Below are 26,695 nucleotides of genomic sequence, written 5' to 3'. Positions count from 1 at the left end.
GAGAGCTGGTACAGAGCGTATATGATAGGGAATGGAATTCTGCAAGAGTGAGTGTGCAATCTAGTATTGATCAACATAATGATTAATGACATCTTTGACCAAGAGGAGCTATAAGATAAAGGTCATATGCTTCTCCAGGCATCATATAAGCCAGTATCCCTGAAGTTATATGCACAGGTGCTTAAGCAGATGAGAGGTAAGATTTGCTTGGCGTCACATCTGATGAAAATCTTACCTAGAGATACAATAGTGATAAAGTCGAAAGTAAGTACAAAAATGTTAACTTGCTGCCTCTGTGGTGTAATACGTAAAGGAATCGGGAGTATGATATAAGATGTAGTTTTTTCATTTCTGTCTACTGACTTACACTCCAGTACAGTAGGTGGCAGTGATGCATCTGTAAGCTGGTTTTCATACGCCAATAGCTCCTAGAAGAAGACGCCCCACAGTTCTCGTCGCTATGGTCCCCGTCGAGGGCTTACGGTACTAGCTGCTTCCCTTTTGCTGAGCAGCGATTGTATAAGTCAGAGCAATTTTCCTAACTTAAAAATACATAGTTAATGTCACAATGCGTGTTTTTGTTTCTGCATATGTCTAAGAAGCGTCCTTTTGAATGTAAATTGTTTTGCTGATGCAGAAAATCATTTTAACACCAGCACAGGGTTGCCAGATCTCACGCATCTGGCGTGATACGCTTTCAGAATCTTACGGTCACGCAAGAAATCTTACGGCAAATCTTTATTATTACATTATAAACCTAAAATTAGTCAGATCAAAAGCGTTGGGGCAGTTTGCCAACTCTATTGACTATAAGACAATAAACTCTTACATACATGTAAATGTGTGTGCAGACTTGTCTCGAATTGAAAATCTCACTTCAGACAGTTGACGTAAGTTGCTACTCGCCTTTTACTTTGTTATAAGCTGGCTGGCCATTAACTAATACTTGTCTGTGTATAATAAGGGAAGTTATAATAATAGATTATAAGTCTACTTTTTTATTGGTTGCTGATAGTGTTTCCTGGCTACTTGGTGAATGTGGGCTGCTAAAGCACTTGGATGGACGTCGCATGTGTGACTTTTGTTGTTTTTGTGCGATTCATGTATAAGGGAATTCAACAAGGTGGAGATGATCCTGGCAGGACGCTATGCTTGCCGTAAAGCTGTCATTGTGAATTCTCATTTCACAACGCCAAAATATGCAAAGTAACTTCGTAGAGTCTTATATTAATCGATTTAACTAAACTATACATGGATCAATAATTAGCTTTGCTTGTTTCTGTTCCAAGTCCCAGTACAACGTACTGTTATGAATTTTACATGAAATATCAGAAGGCTACTCTGAAAATTGGGCATTTCTTATTGCAGACATGTTAAAATAATATGGAAGGCATCATCAACACAGAGAGGTTGAAGTTAATACATTGTTTTGCCCCTTTTTCAGAATATTGGCGATGGCACTACTGACCATCCTTACAGACGTGCATAGTGTCTGGTATTGACTGCTATCCACGTAAAGTGACCACAAAAATGGGCAAGAATGAAATTGCAGATATCCATTCATCTCATGGCCACCAGATCGGTGTCAATCTGAGAGCCGGTGGTGAAACTGAAACCTCAGGTCCAGTTTTACTGATGTCATTGCAGATTATCTACCTGCAAAAGTTCAGTGAGATTAATAAATTGATAATGCGTTACTTGATTTCATTATCAATAGCGGAATACATTTGTCAGCATCTGTTTAGCAAAATAGTTACATTTTAATAATGTAATGGTATCTGCGTTAAACACACGCGTGCAGCTCAATATTCATCAAGCAGCACATAAACTGAAAAACAAGTCACACACTTTAATATTTCATTGGACCACTTTTAGCTTTGATTATGGTCCACATTTGTCAGTGCACTGTTTCTACGTGGTTATGCAACTTTTCAGCATTTTTTTCATTTGCATTAATTTCTCATCGAGATCTTGTATTGAGGATAGATGAATTGAACCACTCCATAAAGTCTTCTTCAGCACATCTCAAAGACATGCAGTGGGACTGAACGTCATCAAAATGAAAGAACTGATTGTGGACTACAGGAGGCAGCGGGGCTCTTACCCCCCTGTCCACATTAACGGTGCTACGGTGGAGAGGGTGAGCACCTTCAAATACCTCGGCGTCCACCTACAGGAGGACCTCACCTGACCCACACACACGTGCTCTGGTCAGCAAGGCGAGGCAGCGGCTCTACCATCTGAGGCAGCTGAGGAGGTTTAAGGTCTCTCCTGCTGCTCTAAAGGCCTTCTACTCGGCTGCCATAGAGAGCATCCTGACCATGAGCATCACATCGTGGTTCAGGAGCTGCTCTGCCCAGGACCGGAAAGCCCTGCAGATGGTGGTAGCGGCTGAGCACTGCACCAGGTCTGCCTTGCCCTCCCTACAAGACATTTACACCAGCCACTGTACGACCAGAGCAACAATAATATCCAAGGATCCATCCCACCCCAATAACCCCTATTCTGCCTGCTGAACTCAGGCAAACGCTTCCGCAGCCTTATGACCAGAACGGAAAGGTCGAGGAGGAGGTTTTTCCCCCAGGTCATAAGGCTCCTAAACCAGGACAAGTCTCAGTGCCCCTAGGTCTTCCACCGGACTTTACAGTGACTTTTCAGTCACTGTAACACTGACAGAACACTGCACACTGTGTACGTGTGCCCATTATCTCATGAGCACTGTTTACATTCATTTCACACCGTCCAAATTGTCGGTACATTTCTCAGGTCTCTTGCACACTGCGCTTATATTGCACAGCACAATACCTTTTACCTTATCATTTATGTATAGATTATGTGCAGTTGAACATATTTCATACATTTTTTAATTTTTTGTATTGTTCTTTTTATATATTTTATTGCTCTCTCATCATGCACAGCTGCTCGGCATGACCAGGGTTACATTTCACTACATGTTGTATGTGCACAACTGTGTACGAGAAGAATAAACCTCTTGAATCTTGAATCTTGGGATTAAAGTCAAGACTGTGGTGGCCAATTCAAGTGTGATAATAATTCCTCGTGCTCCCTGAACCACTTTTTAACTATCCGAGCCCAATGAAAATTGTCACTATCATCCTGGAATATGCCCATGCCATTAGGAAAGAAACAATCCATTGATGGGACAACCTGGCCATTCAGGAGATTCAGGTACTCAGCTGACTTCACTTTATTGCTGCATAACGTACAGTAGCTGAGCAGTAATAATGATCCAGTTATTGGCTCTTAAGTATCTGTTGATTTAAATTCAAACGGTGACTTTTTTGGCCAGGCAGTGTAAATAGTCTGTAGGGTTTGCAAACTACCCAACGCTTTTGATGTAGCTAATTTTAGGTTTATACTGGAATAATATCGATTTGCTTGAGCATAAGAGTGAAAGCGTGAGAGTGGGTAACCCTGCTCATGATTATGATGATTCTTAACTATAAAGGTAACCTGATATTCATGTTAGATGTATTTTGGCACAGTTTAATGTCCATCATTTTAATTAATTAAATAATGGCTTGTTTAATAGGTAGAAGCATGGACTCACCACTCCGGTGGATCAAGTTCTGCGTCTACCCAGCAACACCTTTGAAGCAAAAGTCACTCGCCTAGAACCGAAAATGAAAGGAGTGTTACCTCGTAGCCCATATTTACAACTACTCTAACTTAATATGCAGATTTTATTTGTCATTGGATTAAATCTAAGGTGGTATACGTATCTATGTGACACATTGTTATTCTAATAGCCTTGAGTAATGTTCAGACTGCTTTCTCGAATATGTATGGACGCTTTAATTGCTAATGGCAGAGAAACATGGAAGTATTTATATGTTTAGCTGAATAATCCACATGACGTTAACCGATTGCGAAAATCTAGGACGAAACAAAACCTTAGTTGCAAAGTGCGAAATTCATGTCGAAGATAGGTTTGATTTTCGTGACATTGTTACATTTACGTTCGTTACATTTACCGTGTGACGACTGACGATGTTTTGTTTTGTGTGCTCAATATTCTTTCCTAAATAGTACAAAAACTTCAGAAAATGGAGTAAACAGTCATAAGAGTAAATAACCATGATAAATGTTTCCAGGGTTAATGCAATTTACTAATCCATTCTCACATTTCCAGATTGACAGGTGCTTTTTCGCTGTCGACCGAGTGATTTCACGTAAAAATGTCTAATACGGTAAACATACACTTATTTCTTTCTAAAAGTCGTAACGATCCTCTATTTAAACAATTTATTTGCTTCATGACAGGATGCAATTGTTTTCTACAGGAAGATTCAGCTGTGACGAATGGTCAGACGATACTTAAAAATGATTTACATGATCTACAAAAGATCAAACAGGAGATTAAGATGTGCGAGGTGTGTATAATGCGGTGTTTACTCTTGTATTATGTGGTGGGCCTGTTTAATGTAGATGCTCAGAAGATAGACATTAAAAATCGGCATAAATGAATCCGATATATAATACGAAAAAATACATTTTGTTTCCTTCCATACGGAAACCGTGTGTAGACAACTCATGCGCAGTTGTTGACAGACCAGAAAGAGTTAAGTAACGCCAAAGATGACCTGTGGATACTGGCTGAGAGATTTCAGAAACAGAGCGAAAAAATCAAGCGTGAAATGGAAGAGGAGGAGAAAGAGCACAGCCAAAGAATGGATAATTTACAGGTACTGTATATAAGGTCATAAAAGAGCTGGGCAGGGAGATTTGTATTTTTGGAAATGTAATTCCTTATTGTTCTACAGAGAAGTTATTACTAGTTATTAGTTAAGGACTTTGATTCATATATAGCTTTGTCTGATTTGAGTGACATACATTGTTGACTTCAGGAGAGGGTTTGAAATAGCTAACCTGACACACTTCGACAGACAATAAAGTTTTGCATCAAGATCAATAAAACACCATTTTCTTTCACTGTCTAAGACTTTTGCACAGTATGTTATGCGAGCAGCAGAAAACAACACACAGAACACTGTGTGTTGTGTAAAAATAGGAATACAAATATTTACAGAAGACAAATATACAGAAGACACAGTGCAAGAGATCAAGACAATAATATACCATAGTGCAAGAACTAAAAACAGTCTGATAAAGAATGCCATTACCTTACCTGAAGTGAGCTGTGATCTTTTTTTTGTGAATATGAATGTGATGGGCACAGCATGCTAGTAATGTATTGCTAGTCCAGATGTGAGTGCTGCTTCTCTGCCAGGTGAAGTTAGAGAAGCTGCAGAAGGAGCAGGATCTTCTGAAGGCAGAGGAGCAGCAGATGAAGGATGAACTTGAGCGTACTGACAAGCTGAATGAGAAGCAAAGACGGCAGGCACAGGTAAACCAACCGTAACACAAACTGTGCCCTGGGCATTTCTGTAGCACTCATGGCTACGGGGATGGATCAAAATGGGCAGTGAATTGAATGTAAAGACTTCATCACTTTGAGGATCATTTGAACTGGATTTAGTTCTCGAGAGCTTGCCCTACACTCCTTTGTCTGGTGAACATCTCATAATGCTGTAAATGCTGTTGTAGTTCTCTGCAATAGTGCCTGAAAAGCGATTGGTTTTCTCTGGAGATGCAAGCAGCACGGCAGGAGGTTTGGATGTGAATTCTCAAATTGTCTATCCCATGGAAGGTGGGACTGCGCTGCTCACATTTGAAGAAGAGAAGGGTGAGCCATTCGGTTTACCCACCTGGAGAACATCATCTTTTCTTTTTTTTTGTATTTTAAACTGCAAGCATGAAGAAAAAAGCTCTGTGTACTTTTGAATGTCTTTGTATACTTTTCCTGTAGTGGCACAGCAAGTTCTGGCTCTTCAGAAGCATGTGATCCGCTTGGAAGATTGTTCCGTGACCCTAGAGGTCAAACCTGTACAGTTCCTCATTCCAAGCCACATAGAGGTATTGCACCACCTTATTTGCATAAATGGTCTTGATTAATTTTAATACTATGACAGAATTCATTATACGAAGGAATGACTAGCTCTTTGTTTCATAATGAAACTTATATATATTTGTCTGACTTACAGAGAACAGACTGCCTATGAGTTAAATACAATGGTTCGTAATAATGAACACGCACTATTTTGCTTTTCTTATTACTGTATTATTATCCATCCATCCATCCATCCATTGTCCAACCCGCTTATCCTACTGGGTTGCGGGGGGTCCGGAGCTTATCCCGGAAGCAACGGGCACGAGGCAGGGAACAACCCTGGATGGGGGGCCAGCCCATCGCAGGGCACACTCACACACCATTCACTCACACATGCACACAGGGAGAACATGCAAACTCCACACACATGTGACCCAGGCGGAGACTCAAACCCAGGTCCCAGAGGTGTGAGGCAACAGTGCTCTGTATTATTATAATAATAATTATTATTATTATTGTTATTATGCACTGTATTATATTGTTCCGACTTACAAATGCAACTTAAGACAGACTAAGGGACGCATCTCGTTTGTAACGTAGGGACTGCCGGTATTGCCTTTATCAAAGCAGTCATCTACAGTGCAGATGGCTGATGTGCTCCTTTTGTGTGTTGAACCGTCAGATGGACATCTATGAGTGTCCCAGGTGCATTCTAATCTCCAACCTGCCAAAGGACGTTGAAGAAAGCCGCCTCTTGGACAGGCTGGAGCTGCACTTTGGCAAGACGCGTAATGGGGGAGGTGAAGTGGAAACCACAGAAATGCTGGAAGATTCCAATGTGGTCATAAAGTTCTTGAATGGTGATGGTAGGTATGGGCATAGCGTAACAACGTTATTATGCTAAAATTCATGTTAGTAGTCTGGGTGCAAGATTAACTTTAACAGGGAGATAATACATTTTATAAAATTTTTGTATTGTTTCAAGTTTCATCGATATAGTGTATGGTGCAAAAATCCTAGTCAAAGAAAATGGTTAAAGCTATTTATCTAGGTAGTAGGTGTATATTTGGTGAGATAAACACACAATTTATCCTTTAAATATATACTAATTAACAACACTATAAGAATTTCTTCAGTTCTCCAAAAAGTTACTGATGTCTAGAAGAACACTGCTGTAGTTCCCAAACCTCTCATCACGGGCACCCCCATTCCATGTATTTGGTACATTCCACCATCATCATCTTACATAATTCATTAACTTAATTAGTTAGTTAAATAGCTCAATAAGGTATTGATTATCCAAACATGGTGTGCTAGTGGTTGAGTCAAAAATACATGAGTGTATTGGATGGTTGTTGCAAATACTGAGAGAACTTTAAGAGAGGCTTAAAATGGCTACACACTTTGATGGAAGTCATAGTTTTACACGACCATGAAGATCATTTAAATATCATTTTATTTTACTGCCTTAGACTTTTGCAATGTGCGGAATGAGGTTTTTATTCAGTAAAATCCTTATAAAAGAAGTGAAGACTGACCTAATAGAGGCTTTTTTTCAGTCACTGAAGGTTTGGTGCGTAAGAAGTACCATGATGTGCAAATGGACAAGAAGGAGAGAGTTAGAGTGACTCCCTTTGTGAATGGGGAAGTAACCACCCTGCAGGTAAATATTAATGAGAATGATGACAATCCATTCAAACAGCAATTACTTCAGCAGTTCTTTATTCAGCCATTTCGTATTTCACAGTGTTCAGTGACAAAGCCAGCAGGTTTAAGTGTATTCAATGCTCAATGTAAGATGTGTTTTTAAACATTTTATACCGCATCTTGAAACTGTTTATATCTGAAATGCAGGGCTGCTTACCCAGGGACGTCCTCTAAAAAGGGGAACCTCGTTAAAAAAACTTTAAACCCCACCTTCACCCTACCCTCTCAGTCGACAGCTTTTATTGTGACTACCACCACCCTGGTCGACATGCACCAAACTTGTCATTGTCTTTTGAAAAAGTTCAATATACCCTAAATTTCCACTACAAATCATTTAAAGATTTATATGCTACTATTTTAAATGGGCAGTGCCTGCAAATTTAATACATTTCATTTGTCAGCTTAATATAACAAAATAAAAAATACTTACTTTATTTTGGTGACTAAAAGCAGCCTTGGAAAATAAAAATAAAGATTTTAAGGTTCTTCTCGTACTCCTGATCTTCCTCAGACCCAGCTGTCTGTGGCCAAGCGTACCGTGTTACTCACTGGGATTCCCAGTATCATGGATGAAGAGACCATGCAGGACAGCCTGGAGGTCCATTTCCAAAAGTCCTCCAATGGTGGAGGAGAAATTGAAGCCATAGCCTTCAACTCTGTCGGCCACAAGAAGCTTGCTGTCTTTGACAATGACGATTCTGCAGACCCTTGAGCCTGATGTACTACAGGCCAGTCAATAATATAATGATAATATTATGAAGTGTTATAAATTCTCAAATCAGTAGGTATGTCCATGTGTCAATTCTACAAAGGAAAACATTTAGTAGTTAGCTGGGAAATATGTTTAGATTTTGAAGGTGATGTTACATTTCATTACAAGTCATAACTAAGTCTGATCTAAATTCTTAAATCAGAAATGGACTGCTTATGAATATTATGCACTAAAATTTATGGAACTGAAAGACATATGAAAATATATGTTTGTGTTTTAGGATAGCATTGATCAGAAATGTTACATGATCACATGTGGAATGTTTGAACTGATATTTTGCAAAGACAGATCACAGAGAAAAGTCTACACTGAGAGATTGGTGTAATATGTCTTTGACTGATCACACTGTTAGTTCCCACTAGAACCCGCTTGCATGGCCCGTATTTCATCACTCCTTGGACTTGAGGGCAATACTCAGATGTGACAGCTTGGTGGCAGCAGAGAGCACCAGTCTCTCAGACTATATGAAAACATGACACAATTTACACTACATAGCTGTATAAGCATTTCCCAACAACTTATTTTGAGGGTAAATATACTTTTTTAAGAATTAAAGATTAAGTAACAAGGTCTCAATGAACAAACAGTTTATTTGCCATATTTAACATTGGTAACACTGTTACTAGCATCTCAATATGACATCATTGATCAGCTATTCAAGAGAAAAATTGATATATTGCACAAATTACAAGTATTTCCCTGACATTAAAAAAACTAAAATGAAACAAAAAATAGTTCAGTTTAATGGTAGGTAACATGCTACTTTCATATACCATTAACAATGTAAAATTAATACAACATTCTACTTGGCAACTCACAGACAGTGCATAAACCCAAGAATGCCAAACATTTAAATAAACTTTTAAAAATAGATTTGTCAAACTAAGTTTGACTTATTTGGATGTGGTGTGCACTCATTTATATATTATGATCTTGCTTGAGGTATAAACCACATGTTCAGAATTCTCTAAGTTAATTGGTTATTTGGGTTAGGGTTAGGGTTAGAAAGGTCTTATGACCCCCAAGTGGTTTGATCCATCCCTTCAGATCTAATATGATAAACTGAGTCTCATATAATGCCTGTGTGCTTGGAAAAGTAGAAGACATTAATGGCACAAATACCATTGTAAAAAAAGCCACAGTCATTCCAAAAAGCAGAACATTTACATGAATCTCCTGTGCTGTGTGAAAAATTCTGAAAGAACTGGAACGGGACACAGAGCTTTAACACAGTGGCTAGTTTTTGTGTCCATAGTGGCAAAAGTGCAAAGGTCAAAACAATTTCATCTTTGTTTTCCAAAGTCTGCTTGGTCAAGGTGACACAGTGCTCAATTTTTCTTTTTTCTTATAAAAAGCAATTTTCAAAATGCTCTGTGTAGTTGACACATTAGAGTGCTACATTTGAATTCACTGAAAGCGGAAAGTGATAAGAATCCATGGTAAAAGGTTAAACAGTGGCTCATGATGAAGGCAGAGGTGTACTGTAGACGTAAATGGGAGAGTGTGACTGGATGGTGGGTTCACTCCCGTGTATCCAGCATTCCCTCACAGACCCTCCAGGTCCAGGCAGTACTGCTTCTGGGCGCATGGACACAGCGCATCTGTAAGCCCGTTTTAGGCAAAACCTGGTCATGGGGCACTAACCGGCCATCCAGTGTCACCAAGCTGAAAGCCCTCTCAGAGATCTGCAAGAGATAAATTCAGGACAGGTTGGGGACAGATTTTTCAGGAAAAATTCTACTTTCATCCTCTTTGCAGTAGACATAGGTCATACACAAACAGATCAATTGTCGTACTTGTTCACTTATTCCTGTGGCGACGTGTCCCACGGTCACCTTGGGGCTCTCCCGAATACAAAGACACTGCCCATTGAAGTTCTCTATACATACATCCACTCCTGGATGAAGAATTCATAAAGATTAGTGATAAGGATGATATACCATTAATTGTAATTTATGTAGGTTCCTGCCTATGCATTTTGTTGCAAAACTGAGTCAAGCACATGTTGTTTTTAGTTGACAGACTAAAACTTAACTATGGGTCAACAAGCCATTTTATGACCTTCTGTTCTTATGACGTAGCCAGCCCACCTTCAAAGCACCGTGCGGATGGCTGAGGTGAGGAGCCCAGCCAGCCAACATTGAAGCTCTGTCCTTCAGTTTGACTACTGTAGGATGAGTAGACACCAGAACTTAGATCATCTCCCATGCTGACCGACCACCAGCCTGAATCCTGCACACAGAGAGGACCGAGGGAAAACTTCAACCTTTTTTTCTTTCTTGTTAGCTATTTTCAAGGATCTATTAGTAGAAAAGGTATGAATTTATTTCCCATGCCTGTCAGCTGAGTTACTTATAAAAGTGCCAGATGCAACAGGCAGTCAAAAAGACATGGGCTGAAGGTAACCACTTAAATGTCTGCTCAGCACACAATGTCACCAGCAGGGAAACTCTATATATCCAAGCAACCTGCCTTGCCAGACCAAACCAAATAATTGACAAATCATCAACTCATCATGCTTATTATTATACTGGCTGACAAGTATTGCCCTGCAGGCAGGACTCTTAATGAAGACCAGGGAAATCCTCTATACCGACCAATTCACTCTGTTTTCGCTGCATATTATGGGATGTTCTTTGTGTTGTAGGAAATAACCAAAATACAATATACTGGAACAGCATAATATAGTCGTCTTGAGAATGTTAGATGTATTCAGTGGCTTCTGCTTCAGCACCTTCTCTCCAGGGTCCCTCTGAGAGGTACAGTCACTGCTCAAGCTGGACAACAACTGCTCCTGTAGTTCTGGGGGGTGTGGCTGAGATAGGCTACCCAGGATCAAGTCTGGAAAGAGAGCGTAGTAAACAGTCAGGGACAGAAAGCACTTAACTATATAACTATCTTGACGTTTCCAGAAATATGTTGTTAGGAGTCTTCCCTTTTTAGCAGTGAGGACTCCTTGTTTCAGGCATTAAGACAGTGACTAGTGTTACACTGTCAATCCAGACTAGTTTACTTCAAATCAGAATTTCACTCAAAAAATGACCACACAATTTCCTACACACCTACAATAAATCACACTGTTTGTTTTCTAAACAAACTGATCAAGCTATGATGTAATATGACATTTATTCCAGTTTACATTGGAAGTTTAAGGTTTGGGCTATTTTAGAAGTAACTTTAAAATATCATTGAGGAGAGAAGCAGTCATCTCATCTTCTGTTGCTCAGCTCTCAGGTTCCCATGAACCCTTGATGCTATGAAAAGGTCCGTTCTTTAAGAAGCCATAGCACTTAATTTATGGCTGTTTAAAACAGTCTACTGGCTAACAGTCTCACCTCGGCTAAGTTTCTGCAGTTCCTGCTCTGACACTGTATAGGTGCTGTCCACCTGCTCCCATCGCCAGGGTCCAGAGTCACATGCTGGGATGCGGAGGCTGCCCTCCGCAGAAATGCAATCTGAGGACTCCCACCCTCTGTCATCATCTTCCTCAGATTCCAACTCCTCTTCGTCTTCCTCTTCAGACTCTTCTTCCTCCTTCTGGGCAGTCTCCCTCCAGGGACTCACCCACTCTTTGATTCGCTCTGAACTTGTCTCCAGGGAGAACACCCGTCTGAGAGGAGACATTGACCTGGAGCTTCTGGATGACCCATGCTCTATACTTGCTGGCTCATGGTAGGCTCCTGTGATGGGGCTTCTGAGTCCACCCACTTCAAAGACAAAATCACACAAGCAGAGCCAAATGCAATTGAATTACTTAACTGCTGGAAGGGAGAACCATCAGTTTATCAAAGACATGCACACTTTAATTAGTCAATCTTTTCATTCATCAAATGAGGTCTCACATTTTCTCAAGGCTTTGGTGACTTTCTCCAAAAGCTCTGCAGCTGATGCCCTTTTCATTGGCTCTTTTTGTAATCCAGCTTTGAATACATCAATGGTGTATGGCTTACAGCTGGCTGGAATCTCCCTTAGAGGGGGGGGCTCGTTTGCAATCTATAAAACACAAAAGACTTAAATGAAACACATTGTACATGGTGTGATATTGATATTATATGCTCTTAATGTCTAATGATTTTTAATGTAAAGAAATCTTAATTGTCACTGATATAGACACAGAAAATCAATAATGGCACCCAACACAAGTGTATTCATCCAATTGTATCTAATGGAAATATTTAATCTGCTTGAGAGCAAATCATTCACATTCACCGCTACGATTAATTGTGTTCACACATTAAACATAATGATTAGAGATTGACATGACATGTTATTAGGACAATTCCACATTTTACTATGTGTAGAAATATGTTATCATTTCAAACATAACCAAAAACAAACAGATATTAATACACAAAACAGTATCTGACAGTCTAATTGTAATAAAAGGCAGAGCAGCAAAAAATATTTAGGACTGATCATTAGCAGTAAACATATGCACAGCTTTTTCATGAGTAGACCTCTGCTTTCATATAGCAGCATCTACTGAGGAAAAGTTTGTGTATTCATGTTGACATTTAATCTGTAGGTCTGACATGGAGCATAAAAATTACGGTCACCGTTCTCCTGCTCCTAAGTGATGAACTGCGAATCAGAATGAACTGACGGTTGACTAAAGTCACCACTGAGCAATTGTTGAGCACGTGAATTTTAAACAAAGGCTCCACAGACCCCTAAGTGAAATGACTCAAGGTGTGAAGTACAGTAACCCTTTCACATTTGCAAACTTTTTCAGGTTTGGTTATTGGCATGGTCACCATGAATAATTACACTGGAATATTTGTGGAGCTTGCTGAAACTGGCAGATGATGCATAAAACAATACTGAAAATGATTTGGATCACATAAATATATATATATATATATTAGTGATTCATAATATTTGCTAGTGTAAGTGCAAAATATATCTTTAACATTTAAAGTTTTGCAATGGGTACCCCGCGCATCCTTCTCTCAGCAACCAGCCTCACCCACATGACCCAATGTCATTGTGGTGGATTCTCACAGTAAGTCTCAAACTTTTCATTGCCTTTAGTTTTGCATTTTTAATAATGGGTCCAAAATGTAGTGCTCCCAGTGTGTATAGGACTGTAGTTACTTTGTACATACAGGGGTATCATTTAGAGGGTTTATAATTTATATAAAACATCTATAAAGGAAATGGCAAGGCATTAGAACTTGAAGTTCATTAGAACTCCAATTTCTTAAAAGTTGAACCAACCAGTTAGAAAAAAAATGACCTAGAACTCAATCTGAATCTCAGAAGTCGAACCTTGAACGCCGACCTCAGATAACTTGTATTTGCGGGGAAATGAGTCATGCGGCACATCTCTCAGCGGAAACAAAGGGTAACGCTTCAGTCTAAGCTTCGCATTCGCTGTGATAGCATCGTGCATGTTTACACTAGCCGAATACATATATTTAGACAGTAAAAATACATTTAGACAATGATAGACAGTAACAGTAATTATTATTATTATATAATAAAATACATTTACATTATATACTTACATTTAATTACAGGTAAAGCAGGCAAAACGAAGATGGACAATACAATGACCGGACTGGGGACACAAACTGAAACGCGGAAAAAACACATAGGACTAATGACAACATCCAGAAACAGCTGATCACACGGGGATTCCACACGAGGTTAACGAGGGGGCATGGCACATGGAAGGAGCGGACGATTGGGGCAGGACACATTGTTTGTTTTTTTTTTTTAACTTTACACATTGTTTGGATACATTGATTTTCTTACTTTACAAATTACTGCTTTGATAAATGTGCTTAGATGTGTTTAGTACAGTATATGCTCTTCTTGTTTTATCCTGTCCATTTTGTGTTTAAATGCTAAAAAAAAAAAAAACATATTTAGGTGTATTTTTTTGGGGTCGGGAACCAATTAATTGGTTTTCCATTATTTCTTATGGGGAAAATTCCATCAGAACTCGAACTTTTTAGGATTCAAACCCAAGTTCTGAATGGATTAAGTTCGAGTTCTGAGGTACCAAAGGTTTCAAAAAAAGTCAATAAAATACACTTAACTGATGGTTCAGAATGATGGCAAAAGCTACGTACTTTACTTGGGGCAGTGTGTAGATGGTGGGGTTCTCACCTTGAGGCACAGTGGGTGGGAGTAGTAGCGGGTCCAGGGATGGCAGCCATTGAGCATGTGCAGTAGCATGCAGCAGCTGCTCCAGACATCCGCCTTGGCACAACGAGGTTCTCCTTTCACCACCTCAGGGGCCATGTGTGTCTCTGTGCCCCGGAAGCTCTGTCCTGTAACCACGGCACATCATGAACGTCATCCTATCCCACTGCCCAATGTACTCGTATATAACGACCCACTGTGACTAGGGCTAAATCTGCCTAAGCACAATACAGCTATTGGCCTGTATTACAATGGCTTCTTGCGAATTACAGTTCCCTTAAGCACTTGATCTTACCATGGTTGGCTTTATTGCTCTCTCCATTGGGTCCCAGCCTTTCCGAGTGGCCAAAATCACAAAGAAAGATGTCCTTCCCATCCTCCGAGAGAAGCACATTGTCAACTGCAGACAGACATACAGAAGGTATGGACACAAGGCACTGAGGATGAACACACCCAGATAAGGGCTCCAGACAGTGGAACAGCCTGAAAGCCAGTCCATCACATACAAGCACACACTCATACGAAGAACACGCAAACTCCACATGCCTAAAGCAAAAGTGGGACTTGAACCTGGAGGTGTGAGGCAACAGTGTAACCATAGCTGTAATACTTCAGGTGAAATTAGTGATATCAACATATAGGCTGTAGTGAAGGACCTTCCCTTTTAAACTGAGATCCAACTCAGGTCACAGGAGCCATGTTTCTGTTATACTTGTTCAAGGAACTCCTTTAGAAGCATTGTGCTCAATAGATAAAAGTGAAATGTTAAAACACAGAACTGACTAGGAAGTATCCAGTTAAGTATGAGACTAAAGTTAAATAATAAATAAACTTGCTTTTAATTACTTTTTCAGATGGCTGTTGGTTGGGAGGTGCAGTTGTGCAGATGGAACAGAGGCCAAGTCTTGAGAAGGAAATGTGTTATCTTTTTATTTATATATTTTTTTAACTATGAGTCAAAACTATGATCATGTGATGGGAAATTCCCCCTCCCCCCACTTCTGCATTTCTGCTCTCTGCACCGAGCAGCGATGGAAAACAAACCTCTTGCGAATTTGAAAAAAAAAAAGGTAACACCACCAAAAGACAACAACAAACATCGTAAGGCTGGAATATAAACAAAGAAGTGAAACCAATCAAAAAATAGTGCATGTCGCCCATGTGTGAACGTTATAGTGATTTATGTGAGGGTGTGTGAATTTCCACAGTTGTACAGCTAGAAGATGGGTCTCCTTTTGTGAATATGTGTGGGAATTCATAATGCTCACATAATGCTACAACTATGTGCCATCAAGATATCTTCTTTCTCATTTGACTCACCTTTAACATCCAGGTGCAGGACCTGCTGCTTGTGAATGTGCTGCAGGGCCTCCAGGACCTGAGAGTGGTAATGAAGGGCAAGATCCTCTGGCAGTCGGCCTCTGTCCCTTAGCAACTGCCCTAGAGAACCTGAAAAGGAGGCAGATAGTTATGAGACAGACATCATTACTTCTCTAGATGGTGGCCTTTCAGACCTGAGCTCAGAAGCAGATTCAATAACTCAATATTGAGCCTGAAAGAGTGTTCATTGCATTTGATGGATGAACAGTCACTTCATTCAACAAATTCAATGAGTGACCATCAAATACATTGACTTAAGAACCATGAGATATTGTTGACTTTGAACAATGAGGCACAGTTATAATGTCAAATAAGTGAGATCAACCTTCTTGACAGAAAACTGGTTCTCGGAGTACTCTGGGAATAAACTCTGTTGACTCACTTGGCTTGAGATCCATGAAGAGGATAATGTTTGGGCCCTCTCTCACTGCCCCAAATAGCTCCACTACACGGGGAGATTTCAGGACACTCCACGAGCCCACCTCCTCACTTTTGAAGTTGTTCAATGGTATCTAGCATACAAGAAAAGCGAAAGGTGCGTCAATGCCAAGCGTCTGAAAAGATAATATCTGAAAAGAGTTGAGGTACACGGTTGAAACTGGCATTACCTTCTTGGCGGCACACTTGAATCCGGTACTGTTGTCCTGCACGCTATAAACATCCCCATACGAGCCACTCTGGATGTGGCTAATCAGGGAGAAGTCTCTTCCTTCCCTGAACTCATAATTCTTGGGCTTGAGTTGCTGGCAGACAAAAACGGATGGGTGATTTACTAAGTTGCAGGTGGTGGGTGGGGGGGCAATAAAATATCTTTAACTTTTACCACCCTCACCTCCTCAGGGTGGAATAAGAAGCCCTCATTTATATCTGCGTTGCATGCATCAAGGGATTCCTCTGCAGTTTCTCTCTCCAAAGCCTTGAAGAATGGGACCAAGAAGCAGCGGTCCTCCTGGCTCACAGTGTTCTGCAGGGCCTTCAGTGCTATATCATACTCACCCAGGCTGCTGACCAAAGAGTTTGCCCAGTTGTCCTGGATGCTCATAGCATCCCACGGGTGGATGTCGTGTGGCAGAAAACCAGCAGGTAATGCAGGACAGGCACGCTGGATTAACTCCAGTCCAGGTCCCTCCGTCTCTTGCACAGCTGACCTCTGGAACCTTCCATGGTCATAGCAGCTGATGAGGAAATCTTCCTGGATGGGCATGGGGGAAAATGCAGTGTCAGCATGGAGACACTAGAGCAAATATGACTTAATTTGAGATCAAAGTCTGGAGACTATTAAGGTTGTGCTTTGAAGAAGGCAATTAGACCTTTCTCATCACATGTTTCATTCCTATCAGGCTTTAGATGTCTGATCTATAACTGAGATTGGAGTCTTTCTTTTTATACGCAGTGTAACAGCTTATCTGGACATAATTATGGCAGATGTAAAAAGTGCAGCATATGTTAAACATACATTATCACCATCATTTGGAGATACTCACCTGGTCTGGACTTGTGGAGCATTCTGTTGTATATGGGTGAGGCTGTTAATGGAGACTTAAGTCAGACACTCAAGTTTTCAAATACCGTTTTCATTTTAAAATACAATCTGTGTTTAACACATCATCAATGTGGATGACACATCTCTGTGTGAATGGGAAACATTTTTCGTTTCACTTAATTCACCAGAAATGCCCTTTAAGAATACAATATAAGTATACATATCAGATCAGGACTTTTATGCTGTTTCAACCGAAAGGGGAGGCAGTGTATGGGAGAGGTGGTCAAACGATTTTCTAAGTTGCTGGTTTCACTTCCTTAATAGAGGAGCTAATGTTTTGGGTAAGGACTCCAGTGTTTCGACATCATTACCTATCCTTTTACCAAAGAACAATGACTTATCAGTGTACAGGCAGCATGTTAACTGCACTCCAATGTTGCACTCAAGAATGACTACCATGTTCATTACTCATGACAAAAACGGAACACAGGCTTTCGTGACAAATAAGGCCGAACCACAATTTTCAAGTGAATTTCAAGTCACAAAAACATGCATCTGCTGATCTTCCATGTTGAAGATAGATAAACCACCAGTGCTTCACAAAAATCATTTGTATTGGAGAGTGCTTGCCGTTTACTTAGCATTGAAATACTTGTATCATATTAGTTTCTGTCATGTACGGGCCAAGAAGATATGACAATAACCATTTTTAACATTCGAGATTATATAAGACTTGTGCACACAAGACAGACATCCTGTGAGAAGATGCTGGACTTGCCCGACTCTGTACCTGGCTAATAGAGCTGCTGCTCTCCTGCTCAGGCACTCCTGATGACGTTCCTTGTTCACACTCCTCCACATGTTCCCTCCGCCTTTTCCGACGCTGTCTCTTCCTCCGTTTGCTCGGGGAGCGATGGGGCTGGGGAGCCAGGGGTCCCACATGGTTCTCCAGTTGCGTCGCAAACTGAGCCAAGTAGTCACTTTCCAGGCTGTGTTCTCTAAAGGGCCTGCGGAGAACCGCATGCATGACCATGGATCATCCAGAAAGGACAGAAGCTTTCCTCGGGTACAGTCTTGCAAGATATGGAACAGAAAGGTTGAAGGTCCTCACCTGTCCTTGTTAATCAAGTGTGATCTAATGTAAGTGTGTTCTGTGCTTGTGGGGCTGAACTCCAGAGGTCCTTCACCTGGAATACAATCGAACAGTGTATGAGTATGACTAATACATCACACCAGTAGGGCTTGCACGTCATTCAGGAATCTTGTCCTATTCACTGTATTACCTACACCATTTTCAGTTTGAGCTGCGTCTGGTTAACAAAGTAATAACATGCATAAACCTCAGTTCTGTACACTTTACCCTACATTTGAATCTTCCCATAGCCTTCCCCTGGAGAAGTTCATGCTGTCCATCTTACTCTCAGGCTGGGCGATGATGGAGATGCAGAAAAGCTCCTTTGCCCCCTGCTCTTCGTCCCCCACTTGCTTGGCAGTGCCCCGTGTCAGCAGCACCTTCAGCGAGGGGTGGATCTCAGCGAACAGTAAATCCTCTCCGACCTCCTTTATCTCAGAGCACATCTTCTTCCCCTGGAAGGGAAACTCCACAGCTGGACCCCCCTTCAGCTCCTTGAAGGGGGTGGTGGAGTTGAACATCCTGGGCCCAGCCATGCTTTCTCCTTCAACTGTCCCACACTGCTGAAAAAGAGGTATGTCATCAATCAAGGAAATAGCGTTCTTGGAGCGGCTTCCATGTTGTTGAGCTTGCCAAGAGACATAACTTACATAGTTGATGTCCTTTGAAGACTGGACATTATCTATTTTTACTTGTTATCAGAGCCTAATCAGATATGGTAGCAAGAATAAAAGTACCTGCCAGTAAACTATGTCAATGGCTCACACTGTCTGGCAAAACAATAAGCTTGTTTCCCCACCTTCTTCATACCTACTCTTGAGCAGGGGCAATAATTCATAAAGTGTGGGAGGACATTCAAGATTTTTATCTTCTAAGAGCCAGGATGATATGATAACAATCACTCCTTTGTCAAGAAAGTATCTGATAATGAGGCAACTATGGGGACACACCAAAGTGTGAAGTTTAATGTCGAGAAAAAGTACTCTAAATAAATTTAACATACCTTCAAGCCCTGTGGGCGATTGATGTGTTAAAAGAGTTTTCTTTCCTGCCAATTAGTTGCTTGACCTGACCCAAGATAGAACTGACCTGCTCAAATGACGTCAACCCTTCAATTTCTCTAGCTTGGATGTAACCTGCCTTTTTTTGTATTTTTTGTGGGCTAAGTAGCTGGAAATTCTCCTGACTGCATTCAACAATTTGGCACAAGACAACTTGCTTGTGCTTTATGCTTACAGGTCTGTCAGGATCCCATCACTGTCAGTTTACATGTATCTAAAATCAATTCAGTATCACTTTCAGTCTTTCAATGCTTCTTGGGAATTTTTATGATTATGCACACAGCCCTTGGATGATATTTATCTAGCTATAAAAATCAGACATGACTTTTGTATTGTCATTTCCAGTATATGTGTGTTAACTATTTTACAGATTGTGTAAAGCTGCCTCTTTCCTTGTATTGGTCAGTCACTTTTTTCCTTTGCAAGCTTAAAGCTTTACATCCTCTTCCAGCACACTTTTTCTTGGGGCATGGACAGGCTATGGCAAGTCTGGCCTTTTTAACTAAATGATGGACAAGGCTGAGCCAACTGCCCAACCTCTCATCCTCCCTGAAGCTCTGGTCCTGTTGCAACATTGCTATGGGTTGCATCAGTGCATCTGCTGCTGACTTTCACTACAATACCACTTGGATGGCTTTTGGCCACAACGTGAAATGTGCTTCACCAACAGCTGCCCCTTTACTATTGTGTGCCACTCCTGCCTAACAACTGTTCCTACCATTTTTAATTAAAAATGATCAAGTTCCTTTGCCACAGTTTAGCATTGGTACCACAACACAACACAAACACTCTTTCTTCGATGGTAATAATCCAAGTTTGTCAAGGCAAACCAAACATTAAATGAAACATATGAGACATGCATTTGAGTTAGACGTTACCAGAAATTCACACCCTTAACTAAGAATGTTCAGCAGTACTGGCATTTATTGCTAATAGTCTGAGTAAATCTATCACTGACCCTGAAGTGTATAAATAGCTGGCTGGGGTTCTGGCAACCAGAAAGCAAAATACTCAGCTGGGCTCAGCTGTTATGAGCTTTCTCTGGACGCCCACCATCAACCTCTAATATACTACTCAGATGTGAGAGGGTGACTGACAAAGTGACTTTCTTCACTTTTTAATTCATATCTTTTCAATATTTTCCCATGATGTTTTGGAACACTGTGCAACACTGTAGAAAATTATTCAGTTTAAATATGAGTCATGAGGTGTATGAAATGACTTCGTAATGTTTTTTTTAAACACGACAATTTTTTTTTCAAGGGATTAAGTTTTATCTCTAAGTTAGACTGTTTAGAAATAAGCAGACGAAAAAAGCACTGGTGAAAACGGTTTTCCGGAGATCGTCTGTCAAAAGTTTGATCAGTAAATCGCAACCCGCCTGCAGGAGGGTTGACAAGTAATTTAATTCGCGATTCTTTCAATTATTAAACTAAAAAACAGGTTCGATTTCGATACAATACTACGTGGCCTTGGCGCCGACACCATACGGAGATCCTTTAAAGCACAGCAGCGGCTTATATTAAAAGAGAGGCGATGGCTCAGTCCTGCATGGGTCACGTTTCCTTAGATGAGCGGAGACCGATCTGCTTTGCGTGCGAAGCAACTTCAGAAATTAGCGCTTTGCGGGTCTGCCGCGCCAGCTAGGCACTTTGGCTCTGAATAATCTTCACACACACGCATTCTAACTAATAACAAAAAAAAGCACATTGTTGTTTACAAACATCCTTCATAAAAAGCTGTCTTCTGCAAGCAGCTCGCTAATCCGCAAGTCCGCGACCGCCATTCTGTGGGCCGCCAGCTGAGCGCCGCCGGCCGTGCGACCCCCAGCGCCGAAATAAAAACAGGCCCCTTCATCAAGCGCCGATGCGCTGCTGAAACTGGCAAAACAGCTACTTGCATCTGTGAAGAACATAAATTGGCTGAAAATGGCATCAGAATAGAGTGGTATTAAAATACATAGCTGAGTTAAACTTTTAACTGGTCTTTATTTTTTTACTCTGGTCCATGTCATTTTCCCCCAACGATATTTGTAGATTTCGATACATTCTAATGTATATTTGATACATTCTAACTCTGTATGTCATTAGTATTTAAGTAGTTCTGAAGTATACCCATCTGAAAAAAACTAAATGGTCACTAGGATCACTTGCCAAGACCCATTTTCCCACTAACACAGGACATACCCTGCTTTCCTACGAAATTCCTCCTGTTCCAACAGTTCACCCACACATGGCTTTGCCTGATGATGTAACATTTTAAAGTTTTTTTTTTTGTTACTTCCTGCTACATAGTGCCAACAACCCCTCACAAAAACGATCCAATCTGCAACTTTAATAGACTCAGAAAACAGGTCTGTCACGCTAACAAGCAGGCAGTGTGGCGTGCAACACACAGCAGGACATACCAAAGCAAACTTCAGCAGCTTCTCTTTTTCTGAATACTCTTCTCGTGTCTTTTTTCCCCAGTTGAAAGTGCAGTTACAGACCACAGCTGTCTTTCCTCATGCCGTCGTCCTCCACGCCTGCCCTGCTCACGCTCTGCTGCAGCGGATCCTGTTGGCTCACAGTCAAGTGAGCGCTTGGTTCCTGTCGCCCTCTGATTGGTGCAGTGCACTGTATGAGTTACGGGAAGGGCAGCTTCGGTTCCCTGGCCTCCCCCCACCTCGCTGCAAAGCAGTGCGATAGGCTTTACTAAGCCTGCCCTCCTTCCCTCTCTCACTCTCGCTTGCTCGGCTGTCTCTCTGACGTGCACGTGCATGACAGGGAGGTAACCACCTGTCCGACTTTAAGCGATGTTGAAAGGAAATCAAGGCCGATGAGGCGAAAGCTCTATATCGGTTTAACATTTCCTGTCTGAACAGCCCTTTAAATATTCCAAACAAGGTTGTGAATTGGACAGAAGATCTTTGTCCTTTCCTCTTTGTCAAGTTCCCTGTATAAACCATAGCATCTACCCAGTAGCTGATCACCTTAAAGCTCAGACTCGCTGGCAATCCTTTGCACCCTATGCGCACGAATTCAGCTGAATTGCATGTTTCTGGGCTGCAGGATGAAACGGGAGCACCCAAAATAAAACATGTAAACTCTTCACAGACTGAGGAACATGTACCATGCCAGCCTGAGGAACAAATGATCCATCCATTTTCTAGCTGCTTATCCTGGTCAGGGTTACTGGAGCATACTGAGCCTATTCCGGGGAACATAGGTGAAGAGGATACAGCCTGAATGCGATGTCAGTAGGAACAAATGATTTCCAATTTAATTATTATCAAAGTATCTTTATGGTACGGGTCATTGTTGCTGGCTGCTTTCTGGGAGAGTTCTGTGTAATCGTTACAAAGGACCACAGGACAGAAGAGGTCGAAACCTATGCAAAAGATACAAGGAGACTAACAGGTGCTTTGCACCTTGTGGACCTTCCACTCAGTTGAAGAAGTAAATCGCGGCCTGTTAGCTTCCTCTTTCCATGATATTATGCTTCATTCATGCTGGGCATTACACCAGTTTGTCCGGTATACTGGTTTTAATTTCCTGTACGGTATGAAGTTTTCATATACTCCCATACCGAAGCATAGCTGACACAGCTGTTATGTTTCAAATTCAGCAAATTATATAATATTATTAGATGCTAAAAGCGCCATGCATCGCTGTGCTGAGTGTACTAAGAGGAGACCCCTGTTAACTGTGTTATACTAACTATAACTGTTATAACTGTTATACTAACAGTTTTAGCTTTATAACACAACAATTCTCCATATATAACTGTTGAGCTATATAGTATTTGTAGCTCTTGCTTTAGTCTGTGCCTGAAAATTTGGATTACGTGTAATATAATTAGTTTTGCAGTTAAATGTATATCAATAAGGCAGAATCTCTAACACAATCAATTTATCATGGTAATAATTACTAAAATCATGCCGGTTAAGCAAACATGTTGTCAGACATATATATCAAACTATATATACGGTAATATCAATAAAACATGTCTCTGTGGAACAAAATATAGGTTATAATCAATAGGACATGTCACTATTAATTGAGCTGAGTATACCCCTTTTTTTTAAAACATTTGTATGTCTTTATTGATGTGGTTGCTTGCTGCCATGGTGAGAGTGAACTTGAAAAAAGTACCGTGATATGCCGTGAAACCGCCACAATCCTATAAAATACCGTAACACAAATTTCTGGACATATTGCCCAGCATTATGCTTCATGAAGTGGTGAATGCGTACCCTGCATGATTCATATGGTACTATGAGAGTTTAGCCAGTAAGTTCTACATCGGAAGCCACTTACACACGTCTCACCAGTCAGGCATGGAGGAAAATGAAGAATCTGCATACTTCCTGCATGGTTGAAGATGTTGTTGTTTTATTATTTGCATGCCCCCCCCTCCCCCCCCCAGGATCACTATTCACAGTCTTCAGCAATGGGTACTTTTAAAGCCATCATTTACCTGCACCAACATCTAGGACTGCATGGATTCAGTAAGCATCTCCACCCTCTGCTTGTATTTTGACCTACGATTCTTGGATTTTGATTCATGCCTGCTAGCCCACATAACCATTCATTAAAGCCACTAGCTCCATATTTGGATCTAAGAGCACTTGCATTACAAACCTCAGCCAGAGTTTTAAGTTCATTGATACATTAATGCCTCAGTAGATCCAATAATTGATCTTTTTTTGAATTGTTGTACATTGCATAATAATTGCAGTGATAGAATATTTTTTTTTTTGCAAATGTACATACAGTATAAATATGCTATTCCAAAACACTTAATTGAATACATTGCTGAAGAAACCCCGTATTTTGATATCTAAATGCAGAATTAAAACATTTTACTAGAAAGACTATGCATTAAGCACAATTTCTTCAAAACTAACCCCAGTGATGGCAAGATGGTGCAGAAAATCCCCGCATAAATAAGCGTCCTTAAGAGCACTTATATTATTGCCAACGTGTCAAAGTACATATTCAGATTTTTTGTTCTCCTCTGTGTGACATTTAACAGAGGAAAAAAGAAAACATTGAACGCCAAAGTATTCCTACTATGTGCACAGTCGGCCTTACAGCAGTTTCGTTCAGGTTAAGCAGATATGTAAATACATTATTTGCATTTATAATAATAATAATAATAAAAATGCCGTGTGAAAAGGATGGTACCAAGATTACACAATTTCACTAGGGCAAGTATTACATCTGTTTTGTATTAAAACTGTTTGAAAATTACAAATAACTATTCCCGAAGAAACAAACCCCACTACGGATGAAATGTCAAAATTAAGTGCAAAAAAGAATGATACAATTTTTAAATACAATTCTGAACTGAAATGTCTTGGTATTTCAACATTAAATGCAGATATGCTAAACGGAAAAGAAAACTTGTAGATTATAACCATCCTAAGCAAAGTCTAAGAATGATACAAAATGAGTGGATATCTTAAGTAATTTCTTGCATAATAATTAATAATTCTGTCTATTGTACTACTGCCTAAAAAGATACTTCACATAAACAACTAAGAAATGTTGTGTTATGTATTATGTGTGTGTATAGATATATAAATACATAGACATATAAAAGATAAACATAAAAAATGTTTAAATCAGGCCACCTAAAATGTGTAGCCTATTATTTACTGGAGAGAATCACAAACAAGGCTGGCTACAGCGCTGTGGTGAAAATCTAATACATTTTCCACCCACTCGAATGTCAAGCATACTTTAAATCTATGTTAAGGCAGCATGTCTGCCTTTCCTCAACAAGTCCTCTCATCAAGGGAAGTCAACCACAACACATGAACAAGAGCACTGGTGACAGGGAACTGAAGGCAAAAGGTAAAAGAATGATCGGCTGGCCAAATGAATGATCGCGCGGGTTGGCTACTGCCTGTAACACTGAGAGACACACACACACACACACACATACAGATTAGGCATCTATATCTTTGTGGGGACTCTCCATGGGCGTAAATCATATCCCCCCCAATAATCATGTCTTCCCCTAAATGGATAGACACCTCAACCCCGCCAATATTCAAACCAAAGTTATGTCCTTGGGACTCTTCTTTCATTTCTGTGGGTATAACCATAATCCCAACATGCTGACCTTAATTCCTACCCAGCCCTAACCTTAACAATTACTAACCAAATACAAGACTTTTGGCGTTTTTAGTTTTTTGATTGCAGTCTCAGATTTCTATCAATTTGAGTTTCCCCTTTTGGGGACTGTAAAAATGTCCCAACAGTATCAAAATAACAGGTTTTTTATCACATTGTGGGGACATTTGGTTCCCACAATGTAATATTTACATAACCCCCCCCCCCCGCAACACACGCACACACACACACACACACTTTGTCCCCTGCCGTATACTTTACATTCAGTTTACAATTGTGATTTGCCGGTGTATCACTGATGCTGTTAATTTTAAGTATTTTCTTTAACTTGTATATACGTAAATGTCCATGGGTGCATCACATCCGCCTATGAAGAGTATCGTTCATACTGGGAGAAAACTCGTAATCATATATAACATAGATGTCTGACGATTTAGTAACATCTTTCACAATTTAAAGAATGTGCAACAAAATAATGAATTTTCTAAGATAAAATATGAATCCATATCTTAATCAAACTTTCGTAAATAGCATGAATTTGATTAATTTTATAAGGAGTCTTAAACTGAAGCGCACGTTGATTTTTTTCCTCCGCCATTTTACATAATCACTAATTCTTAATTTTCCCAATATCGCCGTAATCAGTTATTATTCCCATTGCAGCCATTACAGGACTCTGAACGTAAAGTAAAAAGTTTACTTACCGTGACGATATTCTGGATAAGATGTGACTCCCGTGGAACAGGGAAATCTCTCACTAACGGTTTATGAAGCCCCGCAGTGTTGAAATATCTCGTTTGCCAACTGATTCAAGAAAAATCGAAAGTAACATGTAATATTAACAACCGGCAAAGAATCTTAAACATGTTGTATGTTGCAGGCTACAACACACTGTATAATATTTTCACAGCTCATACAGAGGACTACCTTCTGAACTCAGCCTACTTTATGAATTTGCCTTAGTCCTGACGTTGAGT

The 26,695-nt window shown here is 40.4% G+C and overlaps 2 protein-coding genes across 8 annotated transcripts; one reads left to right on the top strand and one right to left on the bottom strand.

The window, feature by feature from the left end:
* Positions 1 to 80: 80 nt before the first annotated feature.
* LOC111832883 (interferon-induced 35 kDa protein homolog) lies at positions 81 to 9,263 on the top strand. 3 transcript variants are annotated; one of them, XM_023790624.2, is made up of 11 exons: positions 81 to 483; positions 3,554 to 3,730; positions 4,154 to 4,211; positions 4,305 to 4,394; positions 4,548 to 4,706; positions 5,252 to 5,368; positions 5,569 to 5,707; positions 5,831 to 5,937; positions 6,594 to 6,777; positions 7,471 to 7,574; positions 8,130 to 9,263. In XM_023790624.2, exons 3-11 carry the CDS (start codon positions 4,200 to 4,202, stop codon positions 8,328 to 8,330), a joined length of 1,113 nt encoding a protein of 370 aa, XP_023646392.1. In that variant the 5' UTR covers positions 81 to 483; positions 3,554 to 3,730; positions 4,154 to 4,199; the 3' UTR covers positions 8,331 to 9,263. The 3 variants fall into 3 exon arrangements, with proteins under 3 accessions (XP_023646392.1, XP_023646394.1, XP_023646393.1); XM_023790626.2 differs by having other exon boundaries at positions 3,554 to 3,733; XM_023790625.2 differs by lacking the exon at positions 81 to 483 and adding an exon at positions 2,989 to 3,189.
* Positions 8,963 to 26,695, bottom strand: LOC111832882 (mitogen-activated protein kinase kinase kinase 14-like). 5 transcript variants are annotated; one of them, XM_023790623.2, is made up of 18 exons: positions 26,664 to 26,675; positions 26,423 to 26,522; positions 18,822 to 19,095; positions 18,515 to 18,590; positions 18,194 to 18,410; positions 17,405 to 17,446; positions 16,753 to 17,112; positions 16,529 to 16,663; positions 16,303 to 16,432; positions 15,861 to 15,989; positions 14,836 to 14,940; positions 14,505 to 14,668; positions 12,233 to 12,383; positions 11,726 to 12,097; positions 11,125 to 11,231; positions 10,481 to 10,622; positions 10,187 to 10,287; positions 8,963 to 10,075 (listed from the first exon to the last, which is right to left on the bottom strand). In XM_023790623.2, the coding sequence occupies exons 3-18, from the start codon at positions 19,069 to 19,071 to the stop codon at positions 9,911 to 9,913; spliced, it is 2,646 nt and encodes an 881-aa protein (XP_023646391.1). In that variant the 5' UTR covers positions 19,072 to 19,095; positions 26,423 to 26,522; positions 26,664 to 26,675; the 3' UTR covers positions 8,963 to 9,910. The 5 variants fall into 5 exon arrangements, with proteins under 5 accessions (XP_023646391.1, XP_072568484.1, XP_072568485.1 ...); XM_072712383.1 differs by having other exon boundaries at positions 18,822 to 19,098; positions 26,423 to 26,695; XM_072712384.1 differs by lacking the exons at positions 26,423 to 26,522; positions 26,664 to 26,675 and adding an exon at positions 22,004 to 22,280 and having other exon boundaries at positions 18,822 to 19,098.

This window comes from Paramormyrops kingsleyae, chromosome 5, assembly GCF_048594095.1.
Source record: "Paramormyrops kingsleyae isolate MSU_618 chromosome 5, PKINGS_0.4, whole genome shotgun sequence".
In the NCBI taxonomy this organism is placed as follows: domain Eukaryota; kingdom Metazoa; phylum Chordata; class Actinopteri; order Osteoglossiformes; family Mormyridae; genus Paramormyrops; species Paramormyrops kingsleyae.
Note: the sequence above shows the minus strand (reverse complement) of the source record. Positions and strands in the feature narration are given on the sequence as shown.

What these genes read in the sequence shown, in the direction of transcription:
- LOC111832882 (XM_072712383.1), bottom strand. Translation starts at nt 19,071, where the DNA reads ATGGCTGGGCCCAGGATGTTCAACTCCACCACCCCCTTCAAGGAGCTG. An exon ending in GAGCAATAAAGCCAACCATG is followed by an intron (nt 14,669 to 14,835) that starts GTAAGATCAAGT and finishes CCGTGGTTACAG; the next exon opens with GACAGAGCTTCCGGGGCACA. An exon ending in CCCACCCACTGTGCCTCAAG is followed by an intron (nt 12,384 to 14,504) that starts GTGAGAACCCCA and finishes TGTGTTTTATAG; the next exon opens with ATTGCAAACGAGCCCCCCCC.
- LOC111832883 (XM_023790624.2), top strand. An exon ending in AGCAAAGACGGCAGGCACAG is followed by an intron (nt 5,369 to 5,568) that starts GTAAACCAACCG and finishes ATGCTGTTGTAG; the next exon opens with TTCTCTGCAATAGTGCCTGA. An exon ending in CACATTTGAAGAAGAGAAGG is followed by an intron (nt 5,708 to 5,830) that starts GTGAGCCATTCG and finishes CTTTTCCTGTAG; the next exon opens with TGGCACAGCAAGTTCTGGCT.